The 24,452-nt window shown below is 45.2% G+C and overlaps 1 protein-coding gene across 1 annotated transcript; it reads left to right on the top strand.

The window, feature by feature from the left end:
* Positions 1–1,086: 1,086 nt before the first annotated feature.
* On the top strand, positions 1,087–24,085 carry LOC102456353 (glutathione S-transferase 3-like). Its single transcript, XM_006137750.4, has 7 exons — positions 1,087–1,182; positions 10,114–10,220; positions 10,943–10,994; positions 12,483–12,615; positions 16,488–16,629; positions 21,619–21,750; positions 23,261–24,085. Exons 2-7 carry the CDS (start codon positions 10,134–10,136, stop codon positions 23,387–23,389), a joined length of 675 nt encoding a protein of 224 aa, XP_006137812.1. The 5' UTR covers positions 1,087–1,182; positions 10,114–10,133; the 3' UTR covers positions 23,390–24,085.
* Positions 24,086–24,452: the final 367 nt, after the last annotated feature.

Here is a 24,452-nt window from a genome sequence, read left to right as displayed (position 1 = left end):
CTCTTTATTTTGTTTCTAATGTTTACCTCTAAAATTGCCAAATGCAAAATATTTTAATAAACTGTTTTTCTGTATAGTGAAATAAAACATCCTAGAAATATTTTATCAATATACATTATTACTATTCCGTGGTCATTGGTCGTGGGGGTGGTCGGGAGGTGGGACTCATTAATGAGTCCTGATTAGCTTTCATTTCCTGGTTTCAATGTGTAATGTGAATCAGGTATATGTAACAACCCCCAGCTTAAACAGCCATCTATAGAACTACAGGGGCAAATGTTGCTAGCCTGTATGTCAGTAAACTTTAACTATTGGTCTGTTTCATTTGTATTGCAGCACTTCATGCATTTTGTGTAATTTGGAACAAATCACAATTTCTGCCTCTACTCCCCCTGTGTAAAATGATTAGACTTGCTTTTTCTGTCCTGAGCTCTCAAAAGTGCCGTGATCAATGCTGATTAAATTTTACTATTTAAAAGCTAACTTCTATGATGCAGGGCAATAGAGAAAAAGAAAGGCAGACTGCCACATGCAGCGCCTCATTTGGATGTGTCTGGAGTCTTGGAAGCTTGACTACCCTACGTTCTCCTACAAATGGACCTTGAGCTTAGCTTGTTTGGAGGTTCTAGCAGGGGAGCGCAGCTATCGTATACCCTTGACCGAAGATCGGTACTCCTCTATCTGGGAAGGTCGTCCTCTTCGACCGAGCGCACAGCTTCGGGAGGGACGCACATGGAGCGGTGAGGGAGGAAGGGGACACCCGCCTAGCCAGCCAGATCAGCCGAATCAACCCTGGCGATCAATGGGGTGACAGATGTCGCAGCCAGATCGCCCTCACATCCAAAGCATAGCAGGGCTGTCTAGGTATATAAAGCTTGCACGCCACGATGATTTATGGTTAGGGTGAACAGTAGTTTGTAGGCTATGGGGCGAATGAAATACAACTAGCCTATTTTTGTGCTTAATCGATACAATGTCTAGTGAAAATCGATCCTACCCACTGGGAGCCCCAACTATGTGCCCTATATTTATTTCCCGAAAGTCTTTGCATCATTTGCAAATGACCTGCCTCGCTACTGGCTGCCTGCTTGCCCCGCCCACGGGGCAGGTTGTACGCCTGGAGGCGCGAGGGGTGGGTGCTGTGGGGGGAAGGTCGGTGGCCGTGGCTCCGGAGGTGCGTTGGTAAGTACGCGCGCAGTGCCCCCTCCCCGGTACCAGGCCTGGTTTCATCCCGTGTAAACGCGCCGCGGCTCTGCTGTGGGCAGGGCTGGGCGCAGGGCGATCGTTCCCGGGCAGCTGGTGCGCGGAGCGTGGGGTGCCCCTGGGGCTGATGCCTGCGCCTTGCCCGAGGTGTAAATGCCCTTTCTCAGCGAGCCGCCCTAACGCGCCGCGGGGCTGGGGGGGGGGGAGCTGAAGGAAGGAACCGCGCAACCCTGGCGCGAGCCCCCCCCCGCCTCCCAGAGCGTCTCCCGCGTTACCTCGTTCTCACCCGTTACATTCGCCCCATGGCAGCCACCCCTGAAAGCAGCCGGGGGGGGGGGGGGCAGGAGACTTTGCGGGCTCCCCCACCCACAGACCCTGATGGGCCCTGGAGGCTGCCTTGCCCACCCCTGACTTCAACCCTGTTGGTGTCCTGCCATCACATCTTGCAACCACTGTAAGATCCAAAGTCCTGCTGAGTTCAGGCTAAGGCATGTGTGGGACTTTTTTGGATCAGAGACTCTGACCCACAGAAGAATCAGTGGGGTGCCACACACAAGTGAGACGTGTGAGGGGGGGGAAGGACCACCCTCACTGACTTTGAGATGTGAAAAAGTATAGGATTAACCTATAAGGCAAAGCTTATTGGTTCATCTTCTGGATCAGAGGCAGCAGCAGGGGAAGCTGGTGCTGAGGGGAGCCAGCTTAACAGCCGGTCTCCCCCCTCCCCTCCAGCACCAGCTCTGTGGTGCCATCATCTCTCCTCCTGCCAGAGGCAGTGGGGCCTGCCATGAAGCAGCCTTTGCCTGTGATGGGCCCTGGCTCACTGTGGGCAGAGGCTGCTTTGCAGCAGTAGCAGCAGCCCCTGTCTACAAGGGGTCCAAGCTCCCTATGGACAGAGGCTGGCACAGGCCCAGGAGCTAACCCCACTGCAGCTCTGCTTTTTAAATGGATTAAGAACCTGTCGACAATGCATTTAAAAGGCTAAAGTGCAGCAGGAGGGATCCAGCATGAGCGGGAATCAGTTGGTGCTGCTGTGAGAAGTGTGCGCACTGAGCCTTGTGGGCCAGATCAAGGCAAGCCATGGGCCTGGTCTGGACTGTGGGCCATAGGTTCCACACCCCTAAGCTAAGGGATAATATTGTGTCTGTGTTGTTACCAAGAAGAGCTTTCAATCAGGTTAACAGCTGGGGAAAAGGCATCTTCACACACACACATACTATCTAAATAAGGCCTGTAACTGGGTGGGCCATTCCATGATTTTGGTAAGTGGTCAAGGGCCTCATTTCTGTAGAGGGCACAGGATCTGGTACAGTGGGTAGGGTGTAAAGGGGAGCTTGGGATAGAAGAGTGTAGTGCAGGAGAGGGTGTGGGGTCTGAAGGAGTTTGGGTGAAGGAGGGGGTTGTGATCTGGGGCTTGCGGTGCAGGGTCCAGGAGGGGTTATGGGTGCAGGAGACGATTCTGGCCTGGGAGAAAGGGTTTGTAAGAGGGGGTTCAGGGTCTGGGAAGGAGTTGTGACCTGGGAGAAGGGGCAGGGAAAGGGTTTGGGTGGTGACATGGGACAGAGGCTTTGGGTGCAGGGTCCAGGAGCTGTATGTGTGCAGGAGAGGATTCTAGCCTGGGGGAGGAGTGCAGGGTCTGGAAGGGAGTGGTGACTGCAGAAGGTGGGGAAAGAGGATGCAGAGGGTTTGGGTGGTGATGGGAGGGCAGGAGCAGGGAGGGGTTATGGATGCAGGAGAGGATTCTGGCCTGGGGGAAAGGTTCGGGAGGGAGTGCAGGGCTTGGGAGGGAGTAGTGACTGGAGGAGGTGGGGAGAGGAGATACAGAGGTTTTGGGTGGTGGCTTGGGCCAGATAGCTGAAGGGAAGAGAGGGGCCAGGGTGCCAGAGGCAGGCTGTGGCTGGGAGGTGCTTATGTAGCTGGCTTTCAGACAGCAGCTCTCCACCAGCCTGAAACAAACTCTCTGCCAGTGTGCTGGGGTGCGGGCAGAGAGGGCCACTTCAAGTGGCTTTGCTGGGTGAGGGGAGAGTGAGGAAACTTCATTAGCTGCCCCTGCCTTCAGCAACATTTCTCAACTCTTATAGGCCAGAAATTGGCCAATGGGAGCTTGGGGTGTTTGCTAGGGGGCCAGGACAGTGTGGGAAGCTCTCTCTTCCCTGCCCAGCTTGCGGAGAAATTAGCTACAGCTGCTCTGTTGTAGTAAGTGTGCTGGGCAGGGAGCCGTGGACCAGATCCGGCTCGCTAGATGCCTCTTGCCCACTCCAGCATGTAACTTTATTTTACACAGCAAATGTGCTTTCATGCCTACCTTGTACTGTGTTGAGAGTGCTAAGCACCTGATTCAAAGTCTATTGAAATCCATGGGATTCTTTCAGATCAAACTGTGAGTAGGGATCCCTAGTCGACTAGTTGCTTCCTCTGCCATTGCTGCCTCTACAAGACAGAGGCAGGGAGGGGCGGAGAGAGACCGGGGTGCTTCAAAGTTGCAGTGTCGCGTAGACCCTGGACTCAGCTGGGGACTCCCCCACTGACCAGGGACTCCATGTGGCGCTGCTGCTTTGAAATGCTAGAGAAGCACAGGATCAGCACTTTAGCCTTTGAAGCGTAGCAACAGCCCCAGGGCTGCTGCTATGCTTCAATGCTGGAGGCGCCCTTATCGATTATTCGATCAGCCCATTCATCTAAATTTAACATCCCTAAGTGTAGGCTGTCTTTTAAGAAGCTAGCATTCCTCACTTTGAAACCGTTTGTTTTCTCTATTGTTCACCCATGTAGACATTGATGTGTAAAAGGGAAGTCAAATCCCCCGGAGCCATTGATTCCCCTATGAGGGGCACGTGCAATATACATACATTGCTAATGCTTAGATATATTTGCTATTTGTATAGGAGTAAGACATGACAAAGGTCAAGGCCTGTCACAGGTAATAACTTATAATAAGGAGACGAGGGGAAGTGAAACCAGTCTTCTGTTAAGTAGAGATATGGATAGATTCCACATCCTTTAAACTTGTGACCGGCTCAAGCAGGAAAGGAAAAAGGGAAGTATGGCTTGCCCATTATTCAGCAAGTAGGCACTGTATTTAACCTCATTTGGAAAATTAACCTGACCTATAGGAATGCTAAATGTCAAAGATGAAGTAACCTATCATGTTAAGGCACCTAAACCAGGAAAGATGTGAACCCTATAAAAACCCCTGCCTATGAGATGTTGGGGGTCGGCTCTGATTTGAACATTGAGTTCCTTAGCCGTACCTTGGTTGCAACCAATAAACTTGAGTTGGACCCAGCCTGAAAGTGTGACTCTCTTCTTGGGGTAAATCAGACTAGCCTCCAAGGGGACGAAACCAGCAATTTATGCAACAACATGTTAAAATTAAACCCTTTTTTATGAAGGTTGTTAATTACTCCCTATGTGTGCATAAGTCTCATTGTTCACTTTAGGAAAAACAAATTTGTTTAATCTGATAACACAATTTTTAAAAAAAAACTTTATTTTTTAACTGTCTTTATCTGTATTACAACCTACACCCTAAGTCACTGATGCACAGACTAGCTTGCAAGCTGCAAGTGTCCATTTAATCTGCCTTGTGCAGCTCTTTGGAGCTCATATTAAAACACTGATTTAATTATTAATCCATCAGTATGCTCTTAATGTCTTATTAACCAATTAAGTTATTTGCTATAAGAATAGTAACTATTTTCCCTATCATACTGTTTATATATGAAGAGTACTATAGCAAATGCAACAGTTAATTCACACTATTGTGGCTCTTTTGGGTAATGTTGATTACTAATTTGGATCCTGAACCACTGAGGTCCGAGTATCACTGCCATAAAGACCATTATAACACACTGAAACAATAAATAGTGAAGACTTATATTTCTGCATGTTGCTTATCTTAGGGGGTAGAATAATTGCTGGTTGTGCACTGAAACAAAGCTGCAATATTAGGGTTGTACATATTAATGGCCAGTGTTTCTACTACTTGATGAACCTCTCTAGTCTGGTCTGGCAGCATCCATGGTCAGGCATGATTTTAGTAAGCCAAATGTCTGCTTATCCTGGGAGTGGCTAAGTTTCCATAAAGTTTGTTTACAGCCACTAGTCGTGGTTCTTGGTATTCTATCAGGTTGTTTAGCTCTAATTTAACCCCTAAATGTTTTCCAAGGGTATGTCTACACTGCATTCCTCTTTTGACAGAGGAATGCAAATGCAGCCGAGTGAAATGACAAATGAAGCGTGGATTTGAATTTCCCACGTTTCATTTGCATAATGGCATCCAGGTGCTTTTTTCGAAATAACCCCTTCTAGACTGTGTTTTTTCTTCTAAATAGGGTATTTCAAGAAAAAAACCTTCTTTTGAAATAACCGTTACTCCTTTAAAAATGAGGTGTAAGGATTATTTCAAAAGAACGTGGGTTTTTTTCAAAATAGGGTATTCTGTCTAGACTGCAATTTTGCTTTCGAAATAGGATATTTTGAAAAAATGCCTGGACGCCATTATGCAAATGAAGCGCAGAAAATTCGAATCTGCGCTTCATTTGCAATTTCACTCAGCTGCATTTGCATTCCTCTCTCAAAAGAGGAATGCAGTGTAGACGTACCCTAAGAGCCCAGTAAGCAGTAGAAGTGTTGGTAATGCTACTAGTTAATATTTGATCTCCCATGGTCCAACAAATTCTCTGGTTCAGCATGAGTCAGGTCCCTACGGTGCCAGACTAGAGAGATTCATCCTGTACTGATTAAGAGAGTAGGAGCAGGTCCCGGATTGTGTTTGCACTGGCTGGCTAACTTCAGTCACTTTTATTCCTGGGTCATCAATGTTCAACTGGATTCTGGCCTTTGGCTTTTGTTTTTATGCCAATTAACTAACATGCACTTGTTTGTGCAGTACTACAGCTATCTTCAAGCTGGTTCAAAGGCCACTTCTTCCCTACTCATTAGGGACACTGCACTGTAGAAAACTGTAGTCTGCTGTTCACATGCCAGCATACGCTTTCCCAGATCATTACACCTGAGGATGAGAAAGCACCTTACAGATGGAAGCATCTTCCACATCAGCAAAGACTTCCCTTTACACAGTCCTTTACTTTGTTGATGCTGGTCCCAGGAGAATGAGGAGTCTAGATGATTGAGGTAGTAGTATCTTCTGCTTGACCAACTTCTGTTGGTGAGAGCAGTTATTTAGCTGACTTACTGGTGGTGTTAGAACTCAAAACTCTCTTGGCTTACAGTTGCAGAATGGAATTCAGCTCCTCCTGAGATTCAAACACTACTAGTCTAATTTAGCATATAATAATAATAAAAAAGTCATTCTCCTGGCAGCATAGTCTAGGTCAGCAGTATAAAAAGTTTGAAAGGTTACATGCTGCTATAAGAACTGTTCAGAGAGAGCTATGAGACCCAGTTTCATGAACCCATACTTACACTGGATAGATATCCACCTCCTTTTATATTAAGTCTTAACCAGTGTGAGAGAATGCTGATCCAAGAGCAAGAAAGTCATGTTCCAGAGCATTAGAAAATATATTCCCAGGCTTTCATTTTTCTAATGACGTACAGCTTTTATCTTTAGTTAATATGCGATTCGGGTACATAGGTAGTAAGGGAATCCCATATTTCAGATTACCATCTTGCCGTGCTTTGGTTCTGATATGATTTTTAGTGATTATTAACTTAGAAACATCTAGAGCAGTGTTTCTTAAACTTTTTAAGATGAAGGAACACCAAACAATAATTTTTATGAGAAACACCAAGGATTTCTTGAGGAAAAAAAAAAAAGGCCAGGGAAAAGTTATTGAGCAAAAAAAAAGAAAAATAGGGTCGAGGGGAACGTTACTGATCAAAAAGGGGCAGCCATTTTTAACTCTTGTTCTCCGCAGCACACCTCCGACTGCCTTGCAGTCCACCAGTGTGCCTTGGAACACAGTTTAAGAAACACTAATCTAGAGCACTAAACCTATTTTCCCAACTGATTTTTATAGAATCTAGTGATCATTTATTTCTTTAGTTTCCCACTAGCTAGGGACCTGGGGAACCTCTATACAGGCCTCACCCTGAGACAGTCCTGTGTCCCTGGGGTGGGGCACCTTTATTCTTTTTCTTGTTTTTTAATGGTAGGGTGACCAGATGTCTGGTTTTTTACTGGAAAGCCCAGTTGGAAAGGGACCTTTGTGGCTCTGGTCACTACCACTGACCCAGGCTGTTAAAAGTGCAGAGCTGGTACCATGGTACACTCCAGAAGCAACCAGAAATTCTAGCTCCTACTTGGGAGTGGGGCCACAGGGCTCTGCATGCTGCTCTCATCCTGCTCCTGTTGGCTGGTTTCTAGCCAATGGGAGCTGGTGGGGGACAGTGCCCATGGGCAAGAGCAGCATGCAGAGCTCCCTCTCTGTCATCTAGCTGCCAGACCTACAGGCTTGGCCAAAGAGCGTGCGGGGCCCAACACAGCAAGCTGAGCAGCAGGGCTGGGAGCTGGGCAGCGCGGGGCCCTGAAAGTGGACAGAGCCTCAGGACTCAAGGCAGCTGCCTTGCTCGCCTTGCCCAAAGGCCGGGCCTTCAGATCTGGGTACTTTTGGGGCCCACCATGGAGCTAGGACAGGCAGGGAGCCTGCCTTACCCTTGCTGTACTGCTGTCAGGAAGCCACCAGAGGCCACACTGTGCCCCAACCATATGCCTGAGCCCTACGCCCCACAAACTACAGCCCTCTCCTACACTGCAAATCCCTTGGTCCTACCCCCTCTTGCACCTCAAGCTCCTCATACCCAGCCTTACTCTCTCCTGTACCCCAACTCCTTGCCTCAGCCCAGTGAAAGTGGATGAGGGTGTGGGAGAGTGAGCCACTGAGAGAGGAGAATGTAGTGAGCAGATTTCGGGGCCTTATGGAAGGGGCTGGGCTAAGGTGTTCTGTTTTGTGGAATTAGAAAGTTGGCAATCCAAATTAATTGTAATCTTTTTAGTATATATTTAACATCTTCCAGCAGTGGGGGAGCCATGCTTAGGAATATCTGGATTTGCTGAGTATGTACTTGTCACAGGATGTGCGCATAGCCTCGAGTAGGGGGTTTTCAAACTTTGGGTTGCGGCTTGTAATGTTAAGCTGCTAGCTGGCCGCGAGATGCTTTATTTTCCTAAGTGTTCAGAGGCATGACTGCTTGCAGTGGACGCGGTATATCGTTCCCAATCAATGGGAGCTGCGAGTGGCCATGCCAGTGGACACTTAGGTAAGTGAAGTGTCTTGCGGCTAGCTAACAGCTTACCCTTACAAGCTGTGACTCAAAGTTTGAAAACCGCTGGCCTAGAGTACAGTATGTATGAGTGAGTTAAGACCTTCTTTGTGTGGTGCAGTCTTGACAAACTCTAGCTAGAGAAACAGATTCATCTGACTGCAGCCAGTTTGCCTTGCTGGACCATCCAGGAGGGAGGAAGATTTTACTTACTTGCTGCAATTGTTGGCTAGGATCATATTTAGATCCTGTTGTAGTTTTCAGTAAATTGTTATAATCACTTGGTCTCTCTTGAACTTGAGGGAAGGGCAGTTTGTTATGCACTTTACCATCAGTTTGGTGTAAATTACTGAAGCATTAGTATTTTATGGTGTTTGGTTTATTTGAACTAGCAGTGGGAGCTACTTGCTTTTGTTGACAGTGTTAATTTTTACCACCTTTTCTCAATGACTTTCTTTGTCCATGCATTCCTTGGAATACTTTTTTGCCAGTCATAAAAAAAAATATATCTCTGGATATGAGATTTTTCTTCAAGTATTCTTACAAAGACCTGATATTAAGATTATGCATTGTGTAACACTTCTTTGTAGTGTAATGTGAAGACTTCACATTATTTAGTGAAGAGAAATCCATGCTATCAAGTTCACTGTAGAGATATCTAATATAGGATGACTAATTTTTATACATGCATGTATGTGGAGAGCCCACTGTACAGTAGTGGGCACTTGGCACAAAGTTTCCATCCCAAGGAGAGTTACTGATTTTTCGTTTGTTTTCTCCAAAAGGGAGAAGTGCCAGGGAAATCTGCTAGGAACTTTACTAATGCACTTGCTTGCCACATAAAATTCCTTGAATTGTTGTAATGGGTGGGAATACGAACTAGGGATGTTTAATATCGGTTAATTGAATAGACGAGTAACCTCATGAATTCTTGTCGGTTAGTCAACTATTCTATAGTCCCCGGGGGCGGGGCCGGCAGCCGCTGCATCAGAGGCAGCAGTGCAGGGTATCAGGTGGGAGCTGATCCACGAGGGGAGCCAGTTTAAAAACCAGCTCCCCTTGTGGACTGGCTGCTTGTTGCCCGGTGCTGCTGCTGCTGCCTGATAAAGAGGCAGCAGCATGTGTTGGCAGCAGTTCCTGCCTAAGGTGGGTCTGAGCTCTTGGACACAGCACAATCCGGAACTGAGCCAGGCTGCCTGCCTGCTAATATACTTGAAATGCAGAGCTGGAGCAGGAGTAGGTTCTGGACCTGGTGCGAGCCAGAACTGAGCTGGGCTGCTGGCCAGCCTGCTAAAAAATTTGCTGGCAAGGATGAAGGGAGGGAAATGCATGTAGTCTATAGCATTAACCTATAAGGTTACTATTGACTGTACTATTACATTCCTAATACAAACTACTAAGATGGATACATATTAAAGCCATTGCTGCAGCTTCCAGCTCTTGGAAACCAATGCTTATGTAGCTGATACTTTTTCTGACGTTCCTGGAATGAAAAGACTCAGGCACAATTAAATGATATACATTGGAAAACAGCTCACTTAAGAGGAAAAAAAGTACTTAGAGGGATGCTGAATTAATTTAGAGAAAATATTTCATCTCTCACAGGTATCTTGCAAACCATTACTCTAAAAGTAACTTGCAGGAGATCCTTATAGTAATTCTTCATTTTTGTCTATTTGTCAGGTGACCAAAGATTTGACGTCATGACTGGAATACCCAAACTTTGCTATTTTAATGGGAGAGGCAAAATGGAATCGATTCGTTGGTTGTTAGCAGCCGCTGGGGTTGAGGTTTGTTTTGATAACCTGACCTGTGTGTATACCTGTCTCATAGGCCAACCTTACAGCTGTGTTAGTTACACACAAAAATAAAGTGGAATTTACTGTATGAACAAAACAGCAGTTCTTAACACCAGCATTAGATGTTATTTTAGTCTAGGTAGATAAAGGGGTGTGAACTATGTTTTGAAACCCACTTTTAAACTATGCCTAAGAACAAGTTTGATCTGAATATTTACTATATTATTTGTCAGTGAAATGTTTAATATCGAGCTCATCAGTTATGGTGATAACATATACACAATCTGGGGCAGGCAGGATTACCACCTGTCTGCTTTATCTTTTGTTTGGTCTCGTCTTTCTACTTCTATGGTGTTCTGTTTTTACCAGTGTGATTCCTATGCAAGATTTTCAGCTTCAGCTAACTGATAATTCTCTGCCAGAGAACTAAACTGCATCACAAAAGCATTTCACTACATTTTTGAATTAGTGAAATGGAAGGAATCAGATGTTAGCCATAATCATTTTTAGTGTGATGAAAGATTTCTAATTTCTTGATAGGAAAGAGCTTGGATGAGCACTTCCATAACATGTACCTACCTCTCTACTTTCCCTCTCCATAAAGTAACCATCCTGAAGTCACACTTGACTGACCTCTTCGTTATACAGCTCTGGGGGAAAAAACATGTTAATATCCTAGGTGGTGCTTTTATTCTTTTTTTTTTTTTTTTCAGTTTCAAGAAGAATTTTTGGAAACAAGGGAACAATTTGAGAAGCTCTTACAAGGTGAGTCAAAATTAAATCTGAAAGATTTGACCAAGTTTTTCTTAATCGAGAAGAAGGAGGGCTAAGGGATGATTGGATAGGTTGGGACCAGTGAATTGCTTCCTTCCCATGCACACACCAGCGAGGTGAAATGAAGTACTGTCCTCAGTAGATGGGAAGGTTGCCCTGCACTGACAAGGATGTTCTTCAGACAGACACAGTGACTTGCTGAGGATTAATAGCCTTATGTAAATTCTAAAGGATAATCTGTAAGAAACAAATTCATCCTATTGTCAGTTCCTTTCCCCATCAGCTAGTGTCATTTAATGGACATTAATCCTTTCTGACACAGCAAAAATCATACAAGGAGTGAATCCAAAATTGTCACTCTAGCTAGCCTGATTGTCCCCTTTTTTGCACCTTGTATAGTCATTCAAATCTGTGTGAGATGCTGCCAAGTGGCAAATCAGGCTCTGTTATTTTTAGTATTCATTTATAGTTGAAACTGGACATAGTAACTTTTTCTTGTTTGGCTCGCAAAGCTTGCCATTCTCCTTAGAACTGATCTTAGTCATTTGGAGTCTCCTGGATATTTGCCTAACTCTAGAGTATAACTCTAACTTTGTATAATGTCACAATTGAAGATACTTTCCTATTCATGAGAAAGGCAGTGCCCTAGAATAAATTAATATTTTGAAACTCATCCAAAGTATATGAAAGTGAATGAACTTTAGCTCCCTGCAAAAGCTTAGAGCAGCAGACATTGTGCCAAGTTCCACATCTACAGTTGCATATGCTAGAAAGTTTTAAGTTTCTATGCTTCAGAGGAACATCTTATTTCCTAGGAAATCTTGTGTTTAATAAAAAAGCTTAATCAGAATTCTGAGCAATTTATCTATTTGGGTCACTTCACTGGTGTTTAATCCTAATGTGATTAAAGCATAGTACAAAAGACATACACAGTATCTAAATACAATCTCTTGGCTATTCAAAGGCCCCTGTGTTGAATAATACTAACAGCCTCTCCTCTGTTTCTACCTCTTCTCCCACTTTGCTGGGGAAAATACATTATTTAGGTTTCTTTAAATGTTGGCATTTGGGGTGTACCTCTAACATTAAAAGTATCAACAAAACTGAAATATTTAAAGTAGCTTTTCTCCATAGTATTGCAGGGCCATCAAAAATGCTGATGTGTACAATCAAGCCTTGGCATGCTGAGGGAGAACTTCTTATCTTCAAAGCCAAGTCTGATGAACCAAAGTAATTTTATTTCCTTCATCTATGAAAATAGCTGGGGTCCTTCCAGTAATTAATATCTTTCTTTTGAGTGTCTCTACTGTTACAGTTTTGTTACCATCTCCCATTGACTGTTCACATCAATTTTTATTATCAAAGTAACTTTTTCTGAAGACAACTAGAAATATACCAGAGTGTCTTTGGACTCCAGTTCCAGGTCAGTATAAAAAATTGCGGTGGGACTATATGACTGTTTCCTTTTCCTTTGCAAAGATGGAGCCCTGCTCTTTCAACAAGTGCCCTTGGTGGAAATCGACGGGATGAAGATGGTGCAGACCAGAGCGATTCTCAGTTACCTAGCAGCAAAATACAACCTCTATGGAAAGGACCTGAAGGAGAGAGCACTGTATGTAACAGCACTATTCATACACAATTTCTGCAGTAACCAGCTGATTAACAACTAAAGCTATCTAGCAAACATAAGTTGGTGCCTCTATGGCAGTGGTCACCAACCAGTAGATCGGGATCTACCAGTAGGTCTTAGTGCCTCTGAGAAGTGATCTTGACTGGTTTGGCTGGGAAGCTATCAAGTGCTGGAACTTCAGTTGCTCCTTCCCCCACTGTCCTGCTGCTCCTGCTGTCTGCCTTGGAGCTGCCCCTTGGGAGTCTCCTGCTTGCTGTGCAGGGTATGGGAGGGAGAAGGGGGAGTGCTGATGTTAGGGTGTCGCCCCTCCCCCCACTCCTGTACCTGTCTCCACACGGAGAGAAGGGGATGGAGGGAGCTTGGCAATGCAAATCTCTGTCACTCACACACTGTGTGTGTGTCTGTCATTCTCACAAACACACACTGTCTTTCCCTCTAATCTCCTGACCCAACATGTACATGGGGGGCTAATCTCCTGACCCAACATGTACATGGGGGGCCGGGGGGTGTTACCACTTTGACTGCTTGCAAAGTGGTTTCTTTTTAGTGTTTGACTAGTCTGTGCATTTCATAACTTTCATTTCTCTCTTATGCCTAAATTTAATTCACTGAGTAGTGAGTTCTAAATGCTGAACCTGTCATGGCTGGAGTAATTATCCCTGTGGCAATTGTATTCCTGGAGGTGGCTGGCATGTCCCTGCAGCTCCTGAGATGGTCAGAGCAAGGGTTCTCCACATGCTGTCCTTGCTTGCAGACATTGCTCCTGCAGCTCGCATTGATCAATAATGGAGAACCATGGCCAGTGGAGTTGGTGGTGCTTGTAGATGAGGGGCAGCACATGGAGTCACTGCTGTACATGCCAACTGCTTTCAGGGGTGGGCCTTCCTTCCTTGGCTCTGCTGCTCCATCCCTGGGGAAACTGTCTGGCCACTTCCAGGGTGGGACTTGAACCTTGAACCCACAACCCTGCCATCCTCCCCAGGCAAGTGCCCTATGTCCCCCAAGGACCCACCCTACCTTCATAGGTGCCCTTATCTTGCTTCCTAATGCAGGAGCCTTCTCCATCTCTGGGTCTGGGGGCAGCCTGTGTTGGCTTCCCAGCCACTACCACCCTGTTCCCCAGAGGCTGATGTCCTATCCCTGAGTTCACTAGAGATCCTACCCCGCCCACTCCCTTACCTTGTTTTACAAATGCAGGAACCAGGTCCATCCCTAGGACAGCCTGGGTTGGCTGTCCAGCCTCTCCTAGGGTGGACAGGATGCAAACCCACCACCCTGCGCTCCCATGGCAAATACCCCTATCCCCAAGCCACTCCAGAATCCAACCTACCTCCAATGAGTCCCTTATTCAGCCATCCTAATGCAAGAGCCCAAGCCATCCCTGGGGAAGCCTTGCTGGCTAACCAACTGCTCCCAGGGTGGGTTGGGCTCAAGCCTGACACCCTGTGCTCCTCAGGCAAATGTCCTATGTCCTCGTCCACCCAAGAACCCACCCCACCTTCAGAGCATCCCTTATCTTGCCTTCCTGATATGGGAGGCAGCTTGATCCCTGGGGCAGCCTGTGTTGGCTGTCTGGCTGCTGCCTGGGTGGGTAGAGTGTGGGCCAGGGACTCTAGTCCACCACACCCTGTGCTCCAGACACTGGTGCCCTATTCCCTAGGCTACTCCAGAGCTCACTCCACTTCCCGAGGGACTCTTATCCTGTGCTGGCTGGTGGGTGGAGTGGGGACAGGACTCAAGCCTACCACCCTGTGCTTCCCAGGCAAATGGCCTATCCCCTAGGCTACTCCAGAACCCAGCCCATCTCCCATCCTTCAGTAGGTCCCTTATCCTGCCTTCCTAAGGCAAGCATCGGCTTCATCCCTGGGGCAGCCTGTGTTGGCTGTCCAGCTGCTCCCAGGGTGGAGGGAATTGGGGGGGAGGGACCCAAGCCCCCAATCTTGCACTCCCCAGGCAAATGCCCTATCCCCTAGGCCACTCCAGAACCCACGGCACCTCACTACCTGCAAGATGTCCCTTTCCACACTCTGAACCCCTTGGCCCAAGACAGAGCCTGCACCCCAACCCTCTTCCCCAGCCTGGTGAAAGTGAATGTGTTTCGGGGGAAGGGGGATGGAGTAAGCAGGGTGAAACCTCGGAGAAGGGGTGGAGCAGGATGAGACCTCAGAGAAGACGGGGAAAGTAGACGGGCAAGAGTATTTTGGTTTGAGGTAGATCTTACATTTCACTTAAATCGAAGAAGTGATCTTGTGGTTAAAAAGGTTGCAAACCACTGCTCTATGGAGTTACATTGGTGTAATTGAGATCAGATATGGCCCACTAATTCATTGTATTCTAATTATTTATAGCTAACTGAGATCTGAACTGGTAGATTGCTGTGCTCCAATTTTAAGCAGTTTGACTAGGCAGCCACCAGAATTTGATGGGTAACCAGAATTTCAATGTTACTCCTATTGCTGCAAAATCAGATTTCTCATAGTGTGGTGTTGGCTTCAAGTGGCATCACATTACATTGCAGAAATATAAAGAGTATATTTTCAAGTATTAATTTAGTAGCTGGGGGGAGAGTGTTTAGTCTCTGCTAGGAAATTTTTGGTTTTATTTGAAATTACATCCAGTCTAATTACATCCTATGTGTCTACCAGTCTAATTGTGATCTGTTTCTCTGGAGTCTGGGAATTCTGGATATTCAGGCTTTGAGTACCTGTCTCCTGCAGTCCTTCCTTTAAGGCAAACTGAAAGGTGGAAGTAGTGTTACTGTTAAAAGCTCACGTAGCTTTAATGCTTAGAAGACAATTAAATCAGGACCCTATTTTTGTAGGAGTAAGAGGAGTATCAGTGACCAGGCCAAAGGATGAAACCAACAGCCTCTTTGTGAACACCAAATTCCCTTTTTAAACTGGAGAAGCTTTTCCTGTTGGAAAAAAATTACACTTTTACTACAGCAAAACAAGGCTGATTGTTGATGAACATAAGAACGGCCGTACTGGGTCAGACCAAAGGTCCATCTAGCCCAGTATCCTGTCTACCGACAGGGGCCAGCACCAGGTGCCCCAGAGAGGGTGGACCGAAGACAATGATCAAGCGATTTGTCTCCTGCCATCCCTCTCCAGCCTCTGACAGACAGAGGCCGAGGACACCATTTTATCCCCTGGCTAATAGCCTTTTATGGACCTATCCTCCATGAATTTATCCAGCTTCTCTTTAAACTCTATTATAGTCCTAGCCTTCACAGCCTCCTCTGGCAAGGAGTTCCACAGGTTGACTATGTGCTGTGTGAAGAAGAACTTTCTTTTATTAGTTTTAAACCTGCTCCCCATTAATTTCATTTGGTGTCCTCTAGTTCTTCTGTTTGGGGAACTAACAAATCACTTTTCTTTATAGGCCCTCTCCACACCACTCATGATTTTATATACTTCTATCATATCCCCCCTCAGTCTCCTCTTTTCTCAACTGAAAAGTCCAAGTTGCTTTAACCTCTCCTCATATGGGACCCGTTCCAAACCCCTAATCATTTTAGTTGCCCTTTTCTGAACCCTTTCCAAGGCCAAAATATCTTTTTTGAGGTGAGGAGACCACATCTGTGCACAGTATTCAAGATGTGGGCGTACCATAGTTTTATACAGGGGCAGTAAGATATTCTGGGTTTTATTTTCTATCCTTTTGCTAATAATTCCTAGCATCCTATTTGCCTTTTTGACCGCCACTGCACACTGCGTGGAAGCTTTCAGAGAACTGTCCACGATAACTCCAAGATCTCTATCCTGATTTGTCGTAGCCAAATTAGCCCCCATCATACTGTACGTATGATGCCTAAATAAAAGTGCACTTTGATAATCTGTATTTCTCTTTAGGATTGACATGTATGTGGAAGGAACAACTGACCTAATGGGGCTAATTTTAATGTGCCCTTTTTTATCATCCGAAGAGAAGGAGAAGCAGCACACTGTAATAATCCAGAAGGCCACAAACAGATACTTCCCAGTCTATGAAAAGGTGTGTGGCAAAATATATTTCTTCACTCATGTTACCTTTCAGAGCTCTGTATTGATGCAAGGTAAGATCATAGAATGAGCACACTCTGCATACCTTTATCAGATATAAAGTTGTTTACAGTTCAGAAGAATAGGGACTGCTTTTGATCAACGTTCTAACAAGTAAATCACACAGCAAGATACTAACAGGAGATTGCTCAACCCAAAGTCAGATGAAGAAACAAGTACCTAAATGTCTGTCTATAATGTTTAAGACAGAAAATTGTGTTTTGGGACATTTCAAGCTGGAGGACATACTGCCACTACTAAAACATCACTAGATGTTTCTAAAAATTATAGATTACAATGCCTTATGATAATAAGTTATTAGGGGTAATTCTATAAAAGGTTTCATTCTGTCCAATAGAGGAATAAATCATTCTACTAAAAACAGATGATTGCCTAAGTACAAGTGATTGCAGCTTAATTTATGTGGAAACACAATATAGTCCCAGACAATAAGCACCAATTTCCCAAAGCTGAAGAACAAACTTGAGTGGGAAGAAAAATATAAAACATAAAAATGTGAATAGTTGGAAGTTTACTAAAAATCCTGTTAGATGCTTCCTACCCACTTTCTTCCTATTCCAAAATCTTGAAAGAAGGCTTCTTTAGGTTGAATAGTTCTTCAAAAACCTGGTTAAAACATTGAGTGAAATAATAAACTTCTATATATAAAACAAATAGAAAAATGGGGAGGCTATTAGCAAATCAGTTGGTAGTTAAGGAATGCAGATAATTGAGAACAGCAGCTAAAAAAATGATGGCCAGTAGAGGTCTGAAGACAGTGAAGAAGCAATTATTCAAGTATAGCAAAATAAACTGAGCCTTAGCAAGGGTATAGATCTGATATGAAATAAGGTTGATAATTGTCAATCATGATGGGAAAGAGGTGGACAGCCCTTGGTGGGGGAAGAACAAGTTAGGAACTATTTAGAAAAGCTAAACATACACAAATCCATGGGCCCAGATTTAATGCACCCGAGGGTACTAAGGAAATTGGCAAGTGTTATTGCGGAGTCTTTGGCCATTATCTTTGAAAACTTGTAGAGAGCGGGAGAGATCCCGGAAGACTGGAAAAAGGCAAATGTGGTGCCCATCTTTCAAAACAGAGAAGGAGGACAATCCAGGGAACTACAGATCTGTCAGCTTTACCTCAGTCCCTAGAAAAATCATAGAGGGGATCCTCAAGGAATCCATTTTGAAGCACTTAGAAGAGGGGAAAGTGATCAGGAATAGTCAACATGGATTCACGAAGGGCAAGTCGTGCCCGACCAATCTGATTTGCTTCTATGATGAGGTAACTGGCTCTGTAGACATGGGAAAGTCAGTGGATGTGATATACCCTGACTTTAGCAAAGCTTTTGATACGGTCTCCCACAATATTCTTGCCAGCAAATTAAGGAAGTATGGGTTGGATAAATGGACTATAAGATAGAGAGAAAGCTGGCTAGACTGTCGGGCCCAATAAGTAGTGATCAACAGCTCGATGTCAAGTTGGTGGTCGGTTTCTAGCGGAGTGCTTCAAGTGCTTCTTCGACCGGTTTTGTTCAACATCTTTATTAATGACCTGGATGAGGGGATGGATTGCACCCTCAGCAAGTTTGCAGATGACACTAAGCTAAGGGAAGAGGTAGATATGCAGGAGGGCAGGGATAGGTTCCAAGGTGACCTGGACAGATTAGAGGATTGGACCAGAAGAAATCTGATAAGGTTCAACAAGAACAACTGTAAAGTCCTGCACTTGGGACAGAAGAATCCCAAGCATGGCTGGGGACCGAATGGCTAAGTAGCAGTTCAGCAGAAAAGGATCTGGGGATTACAGTGGATGAGAAGCTGGATATGAGTCAACAATGTATCGTTGTAGCCAAGAAGCTAATGGCATATTGGGGTACATTAAGAGGAGCATTGCCAGCAGATCCCGAGAAGTGATTATTCCCCTTTATTCGGCTCTGGTTAGTTCACATCTAGAATATTGTGTCCAGTTCTGGGGCCCCCCATTATAGAAAGGATGTGAACGCATTGGAGAAGGTCCAGCGGAGGGCGACCAAAATAATTAGGGGGCTGGAGCACATGACCTATGAGGAGAGACTGAGGGATTTGTGTTTGTTTAGTCTGCAGAAGAGAAGAGTGAGGGGGGATTTGATAGCAGCCTTCAACTTCCTGAAGGGAGGTTCCAAAGAGAATGGAGAAAAGCTGTTCACAGTAAAAGTGACGAGGAGTCCTGTGGCACCTTATAGACTAACTGAAGTGTAGGAGCATAAGCTTTCGTGGGCAAAGACCCACTTCGTCAGATGCATCTGACGAAGTGGGTCTTTGCCCACAAAAGCTTATGCTCCTACACTTCAGTTAGTCTATAAGGTGCCACAGGACTCCTCGTCGCTTTTGCAGATTCAGACTAACATGGCTACCCCTCTGATACTTGTTCACAGTAGTGACAGATGGTAGAACAAGGAGCAATGGTCTCAAGTTACAGTGGAGGAGGTCTAGATTGGATATTAGGAAAAACTATTTCCCTACGAGGGTGGTGAAGCACTGGAATAGGTTACCTAGGGAAGTGGTGGAATTTCCATCCCTAGAGGTTTTTAAGTCTCGGCTTGACAAAGCCCTGGCTGGGTTAATTTAGTTGGGATTGGTCCTGCCTTGGGCAGCGGGCTGGACTTGATGACCTTCTGAGGTCTCTTCCTGCTCTTTGATTCTATGTATTTGGCTAGACTGTCGGGCCCAACAAGTAGTGGTCAACACAGCTCAATGTCAAGTTGGCGAGTAATTGGATATTTCTGTTTTATTTGGGTAATGAAGCTGGATGATGTATTCAATCTTTACAGTGGTGAAATATCTTCTATTCCATCATTAACTATAGAAGATATTAAACAGAAATTATTAGCCAGTCCTGGAGATCTAAAAATGTTTAAGTTTGATCCTAGACTGACTGACTTACATAAAATATTCAGAGGGGTAGCCAAGTTAGTCAGTTATAGAAAAAACTTAAAAAACAACAAATAGTCTAGTAGCATCTTAAAGACTAACAAAACATGTAGATGGTATCATGAGCTTTTGTGGGCACAACCTACTCCTGTCACCTGAAGAAGAAATATTCTAACTGTCTCTGGCCCACTTATTATTTACTTTAATGTGTACCAACTTCAACAGGACAGACTGAGGGAATCCCAGTTCAGAATGTTTGGTTAGGGTGCTTCCCAAAGGTGGCGGATCTGTATTCAAATTGGGGAATTTTGAACCAGGGATCTCCCATGTCCTAGGTGAGTATCCAAATAACTAGAGACATGGTTCTAAAGAAAGCATCTACTCTCTTTTTCCAGTTCTGTTTTAGGCCCCACATGCAAGTTAAGTGACCGAACCCCTGTCTTCTCCAGTTTGGGAATTGCAAGCAGAACGAGGTTCCTCCCTGCAGCCGTCATTTAGGTGACTAGCTCTGTGAGGGAAGGGTGTAGGAGACACCCTTCTCATAAGCATCTCCTCTTGGCTAGCTTAGGCAGCTTCCTGGCTAGCTGACTTTGTGGAATACATTCTAAGGCACTTTTTTCTGCCCAGGCATTGTCTAGGAGCCTACATGCCTAACTTGGCTTTGTCAGTCACATTCTTATTCCTGAGATGACTTTTTCCCCTCTATCCTACCTACTTACAACTTTTATGTGTCACTCAACATTGCAACATCTAAGTCCCTCTCAATGCACCTGGCTTCCACAGGATGTTTATGGCACAACAGGAATTGAACTGGCTTCTCCTATGGCCTAGCTACACTTATTCCTGTTACACAGTAGAAAAAGGTAACTGCAAAGAGGTCTAGCAAGTTTCATAGGGTATGTCTACACTACCCCGCTAGTTCGAACTAGGGGGGTAATGTAGGCATACCGCACTTGCAAATGAAGCCTGGGATTTGAATTTCCCGGGCTTCATTTGCATAAGCGGGGCGCCGCCATTTTTAAAACCCCGCTCGTTCGAACCCCGTGCAGCGCAGCTACACGGGGCACGAACTAGGTAGTTCGAACTAGGCTTCCTAGTTCGAACTACCGTTACTCCTCGTGGAATGAGGAGTAATGGTAGTTCGAACTAGGAAACCTAGTTCGAACTACCTAGTTTGTGCCCCGTGTAGCCGCGCTGCACGGGGTTCGAACCAGCGGGGTTTTTAAAATGGCGGCGCCCCGCTTATGCAAATGAAGCCCAGGAAATTCAAATCCCGGGCTTCATTTGCAAGTGCGGTATGCCTACATTACCCTCCTAGTTCAAACTAGGAGGGTAGTATAGACATGCCCATAGAATTGAGTAGGCTAGTGCAGTGGTTTTCAAACTATGGGTTGTGACCCCGTACTGAGTTGTGAAATGTCAGGCACTGGGTCTCGTTGTTGCATGGGGATCAGGTGATCAGAGGGGGTGCTAAAGCAGGCTCTCTGCCTGTCCTTGCACTGCAGACTGCACTGTGCCCTAGAAGCAGCTAGCAGCAGGTCTGGCTCCTAGGTGCGGGGTGGGAGAGAGAACACGCAGGGCTCTGTGCATTGCCCGTATCCCGAGCTCTAGGTCTGTGCTCCCATTGGCTAGGAACCTGCTGCTGGCTGCTTCTGGAAGCAGCATGGTCTGCAGTGCCAGGAGAGGCAGGAAGCCTCCTTTAACCCCCTCCCCCAGATGTGTCTTTTAGTGGGAGTTGGTCAAGGTAAGTCCCTCCAGCCCCAGCCCTGGTGCCCTCAAAGCCGGAGTCCCCTCCTATGCCCCAAAGCTCTCGTCCTCAGTCCCATCCTGGTGCCCACACTCTAGTCAAATTATGTTGGGTCACAAGCATCAACAGTTTTCTTCAACTGGGTCATGAGAAAAAAAGTTTGAAAACCACTGGTCTCAGTCACTAGACATTGGCTTGAGCAGTTTGAAAGGTACCAGTCAGAGTTCCCAGTGTTCAGACTGGCATTTCTTTGTGCATATATTTTATATCTTGCAGGTTTTAAAAGACCATAGACAAAATTTTCTTGTTGGTAATCAGTTCAGCTGGGCGGATGTTCATCTGCTTGAAGCCATTTTAATGGTAGAGGAGAAGAATTCCAGTGTTCTCTCAGAGTTCCCTCAGTTACAGGTAACTACACTAACAAGTAATATAAGCACTCGATAAAAATGTGACAGAGCCACTTGACAGATAAACCTTTGCACATATAGCAAGGTTTTTTTTTCCCAAAACACTGCACAAACACAAATGATTCTGCAACTTTGTCATTCTGTGGACTCTTTATTTACTCTGCCTTCCTTTCTAGTCCCTTCCTTCTGGAAAATTCTCTCATAAATGCTAGAGATTAAAAATGAATAGAGAATGAGATTCCTGTTATAGAAATCAGTACTTTGGCTGAAATTCTGTACGACGGTTTTTCATTTCCTTTTCAGTTTTGTGGGGCTAGTCAATAGATGTTGGCTAGAGATCATAAGATGTGACTTGTTCTTGCCTGAATAATGCAGAATTGCAGGTGCATAATAAACATTCTTTATACATTTCAAGGTGAGAATACTCTTTCCTGGGATGGTTGCCCTGAAAAGCCTTCCTAGAGGAGGTCATCATCTCTTGAGGTTTCTTAGGTGGCTAACCATAAAGCCATACAAGGTGATAAGCATGAGAAGCATACATCCAGTGTGTTGGGAATCCTGAACTGGTTGCTGAGAACTATAGGTTGCATCTCCCTAAACCAGGGCTCTCTTCTCCAGCAACATCTGTGGTACCACGAATGTTCCTGAACGAGAGAGTCCCGGGGCTGGTGAGCCAGCAGCTGAGAGCCCCCCGCATGGCAAGGCTGATGGTAGCGGGGCAAGGTCCTCAGCAGCCCAGTGGCAGTAGCAGGGCCGTAGTAGCAAAGCAAGGGCAGCCGGCAACCCAGCTGGGGTCAGGGCAGCCCATGCATGCTGGCCGGGCAGCAGGGCTGATGCCACAGCAGCCTAATTGGGGCTGCATGCCAGCTCTGCAGCAGGGACAGGACCACAGCAGCCTAACAGGGAGCAAGGCTGGGCTGCAGCAGCCCAGCAGGGAAAGCCTGTCTGGGGCCATGGCAGCTAAGCTGGGGCTGTGGCAATTCAGCTGGAGCCAGGGCAGGCCGGCAGCCCAATCAGGGCTTCATGTCGGCCCGGCAGCGGGGCTGGTGCCACAGCAGCAGGGTTGGGGCTGCGTGCCATGGGGCTGGCAGTGGGGCCAGGACAGATGTGTCACCTGTCCAGCAGGGTAGGCTGAAGGAGCTGGCAGTGGGTAGAGTGGCAGTCTGAGGGGGCCGGTGGTAGGAGTCCTTCCCTGGTCCAGCAAACCTCCTCACCCGGGACCGCTCCAGTCCCAAGAGTGCTGCACCAGGGAGGTCCAACTTGTACTATCTTCTCCAGACCTGAAGAACAACTCTGTGGCTTGAAAGCTTGTCTCTTTCACCAACAGAAGTTGGTCCAATGAAATATACTACCTCACCCATCTTGCCCACTTAATCTCTGGCATTCTTAGAGCTAAATGGCAACCAAACACTTTCCTCTTCAGTCAGGTTCTTTGCTTTTACACAAATTGATGTAATTTTTTCTCTCGCTTTCTGAACTTTAAATGTCTCACTGCAATGTTTCTCGTTTAGGCTTTTAAAGCAAGAATAAGCAATATCCCCACAATTAAGAAATTTCTGGAGCCTGGCAGCCAGAGGAAACCTGTCCCGGATGATAAATATGTGGAGACTGTGAGGCGAGTTCTCCAAATGTACTTTTAATATGTAAACAAATTACTGTGGTTGGTTAAAATAGCAGTGATGAGCTCAATGCTAGCAAATACTCACACTTAAACTGAAAGAAATTGCTTAGAATGTACATGGGCTGGTAAAGTGAATAGATAAAGCTATATCCCATTTGAATGGCATAGCTCTCTGAGCAATATGGAGCAATTGAGATGTAGATAACAAATACAAAACACAATATTCAAATATTAATTTCTGAACTGCTTGTCTGCATTTAGTAAATATAGTTTTATTAAATTTATTTTGCTGTTCCAAGTTAATGAAATGAACACACACATCATCTATCCAGAAAACTTGGATTTATTTGAGGGGGGGAAGGTGGTGAAGCCTCCAGGATCATTTTTCACCAGTATAAGGGTTTTCTGCCATCTCCACAATTCTGATAAGACTTCACTGGGATGAAAGGTTCTTTTTCAAGCTTGCACTTAGCTTTTCCATGGTGGACTTATCCCTGAAAAATGGGTAATTTTAAAAGCTGGAGGCTTTGTATAACACAAACATTCTGTATTTGCATCAAATTTGTATCTCCTTTTGCTCCCTTGTATTAACTATCTTAAGAAGCAATATATAACATATTAGTATATTACTGTCATATCTAATTTGTTCCATAAATATTCACTCAACAATAATATGAAAGACTTTTTCTAAGCTAATAAAATACTTTAATTCATATGTGGTAGTATTGCCTCTTTTTAAAATTTGTATTTTAAATTTAAAATACAATTTAAAATTTTGTATCCTTGTATCACAATTGTTGATCATGTTACAGGCTACACAATTGAAACAAGTTTTAAGTGGGCATCAGAGCTTAGATATTTCCATGATTTTAATAACCTGATACTGCTGCTTCGTCCCCTAGTTTTAAAGTATATACTCTACACATTTTATAAAACTTGTCCACTGTACATGAATTTAGGAATTGTATTCATCCAATGTTCCTGCTGTTGTTGACACAGATGAGGCATACAGGGGTAGGATTAAAAATTGACATGCATCTCTTACCCCAAACCATGTTTGGCTCCTACTACAGTTTCATGGA

This window comes from Pelodiscus sinensis, chromosome 3, assembly GCF_049634645.1.
Source record: "Pelodiscus sinensis isolate JC-2024 chromosome 3, ASM4963464v1, whole genome shotgun sequence".
Taxonomy (NCBI): domain Eukaryota; kingdom Metazoa; phylum Chordata; order Testudines; family Trionychidae; genus Pelodiscus; species Pelodiscus sinensis.
The sequence above is the reverse complement of the archived record's forward strand: the minus strand, read 5'-3'. Positions and strand labels throughout refer to the sequence as shown.

Bases quoted from the DNA above. Each gene is read 5' to 3' on its own strand.
- LOC102456353 (XM_006137750.4), top strand. From the start codon at position 10,134: ATGACTGGAATACCCAAACTTTGCTATTTTAATGGGAGAGGCAAAATG. The intron at 10,221-10,942 runs GTTTGTTTTGAT...TTTTTTTTTCAG, and splicing joins TAGCAGCCGCTGGGGTTGAG to TTTCAAGAAGAATTTTTGGA. The intron at 21,751-23,260 runs GTAACTACACTA...TTTCTCGTTTAG, and splicing joins CAGAGTTCCCTCAGTTACAG to GCTTTTAAAGCAAGAATAAG.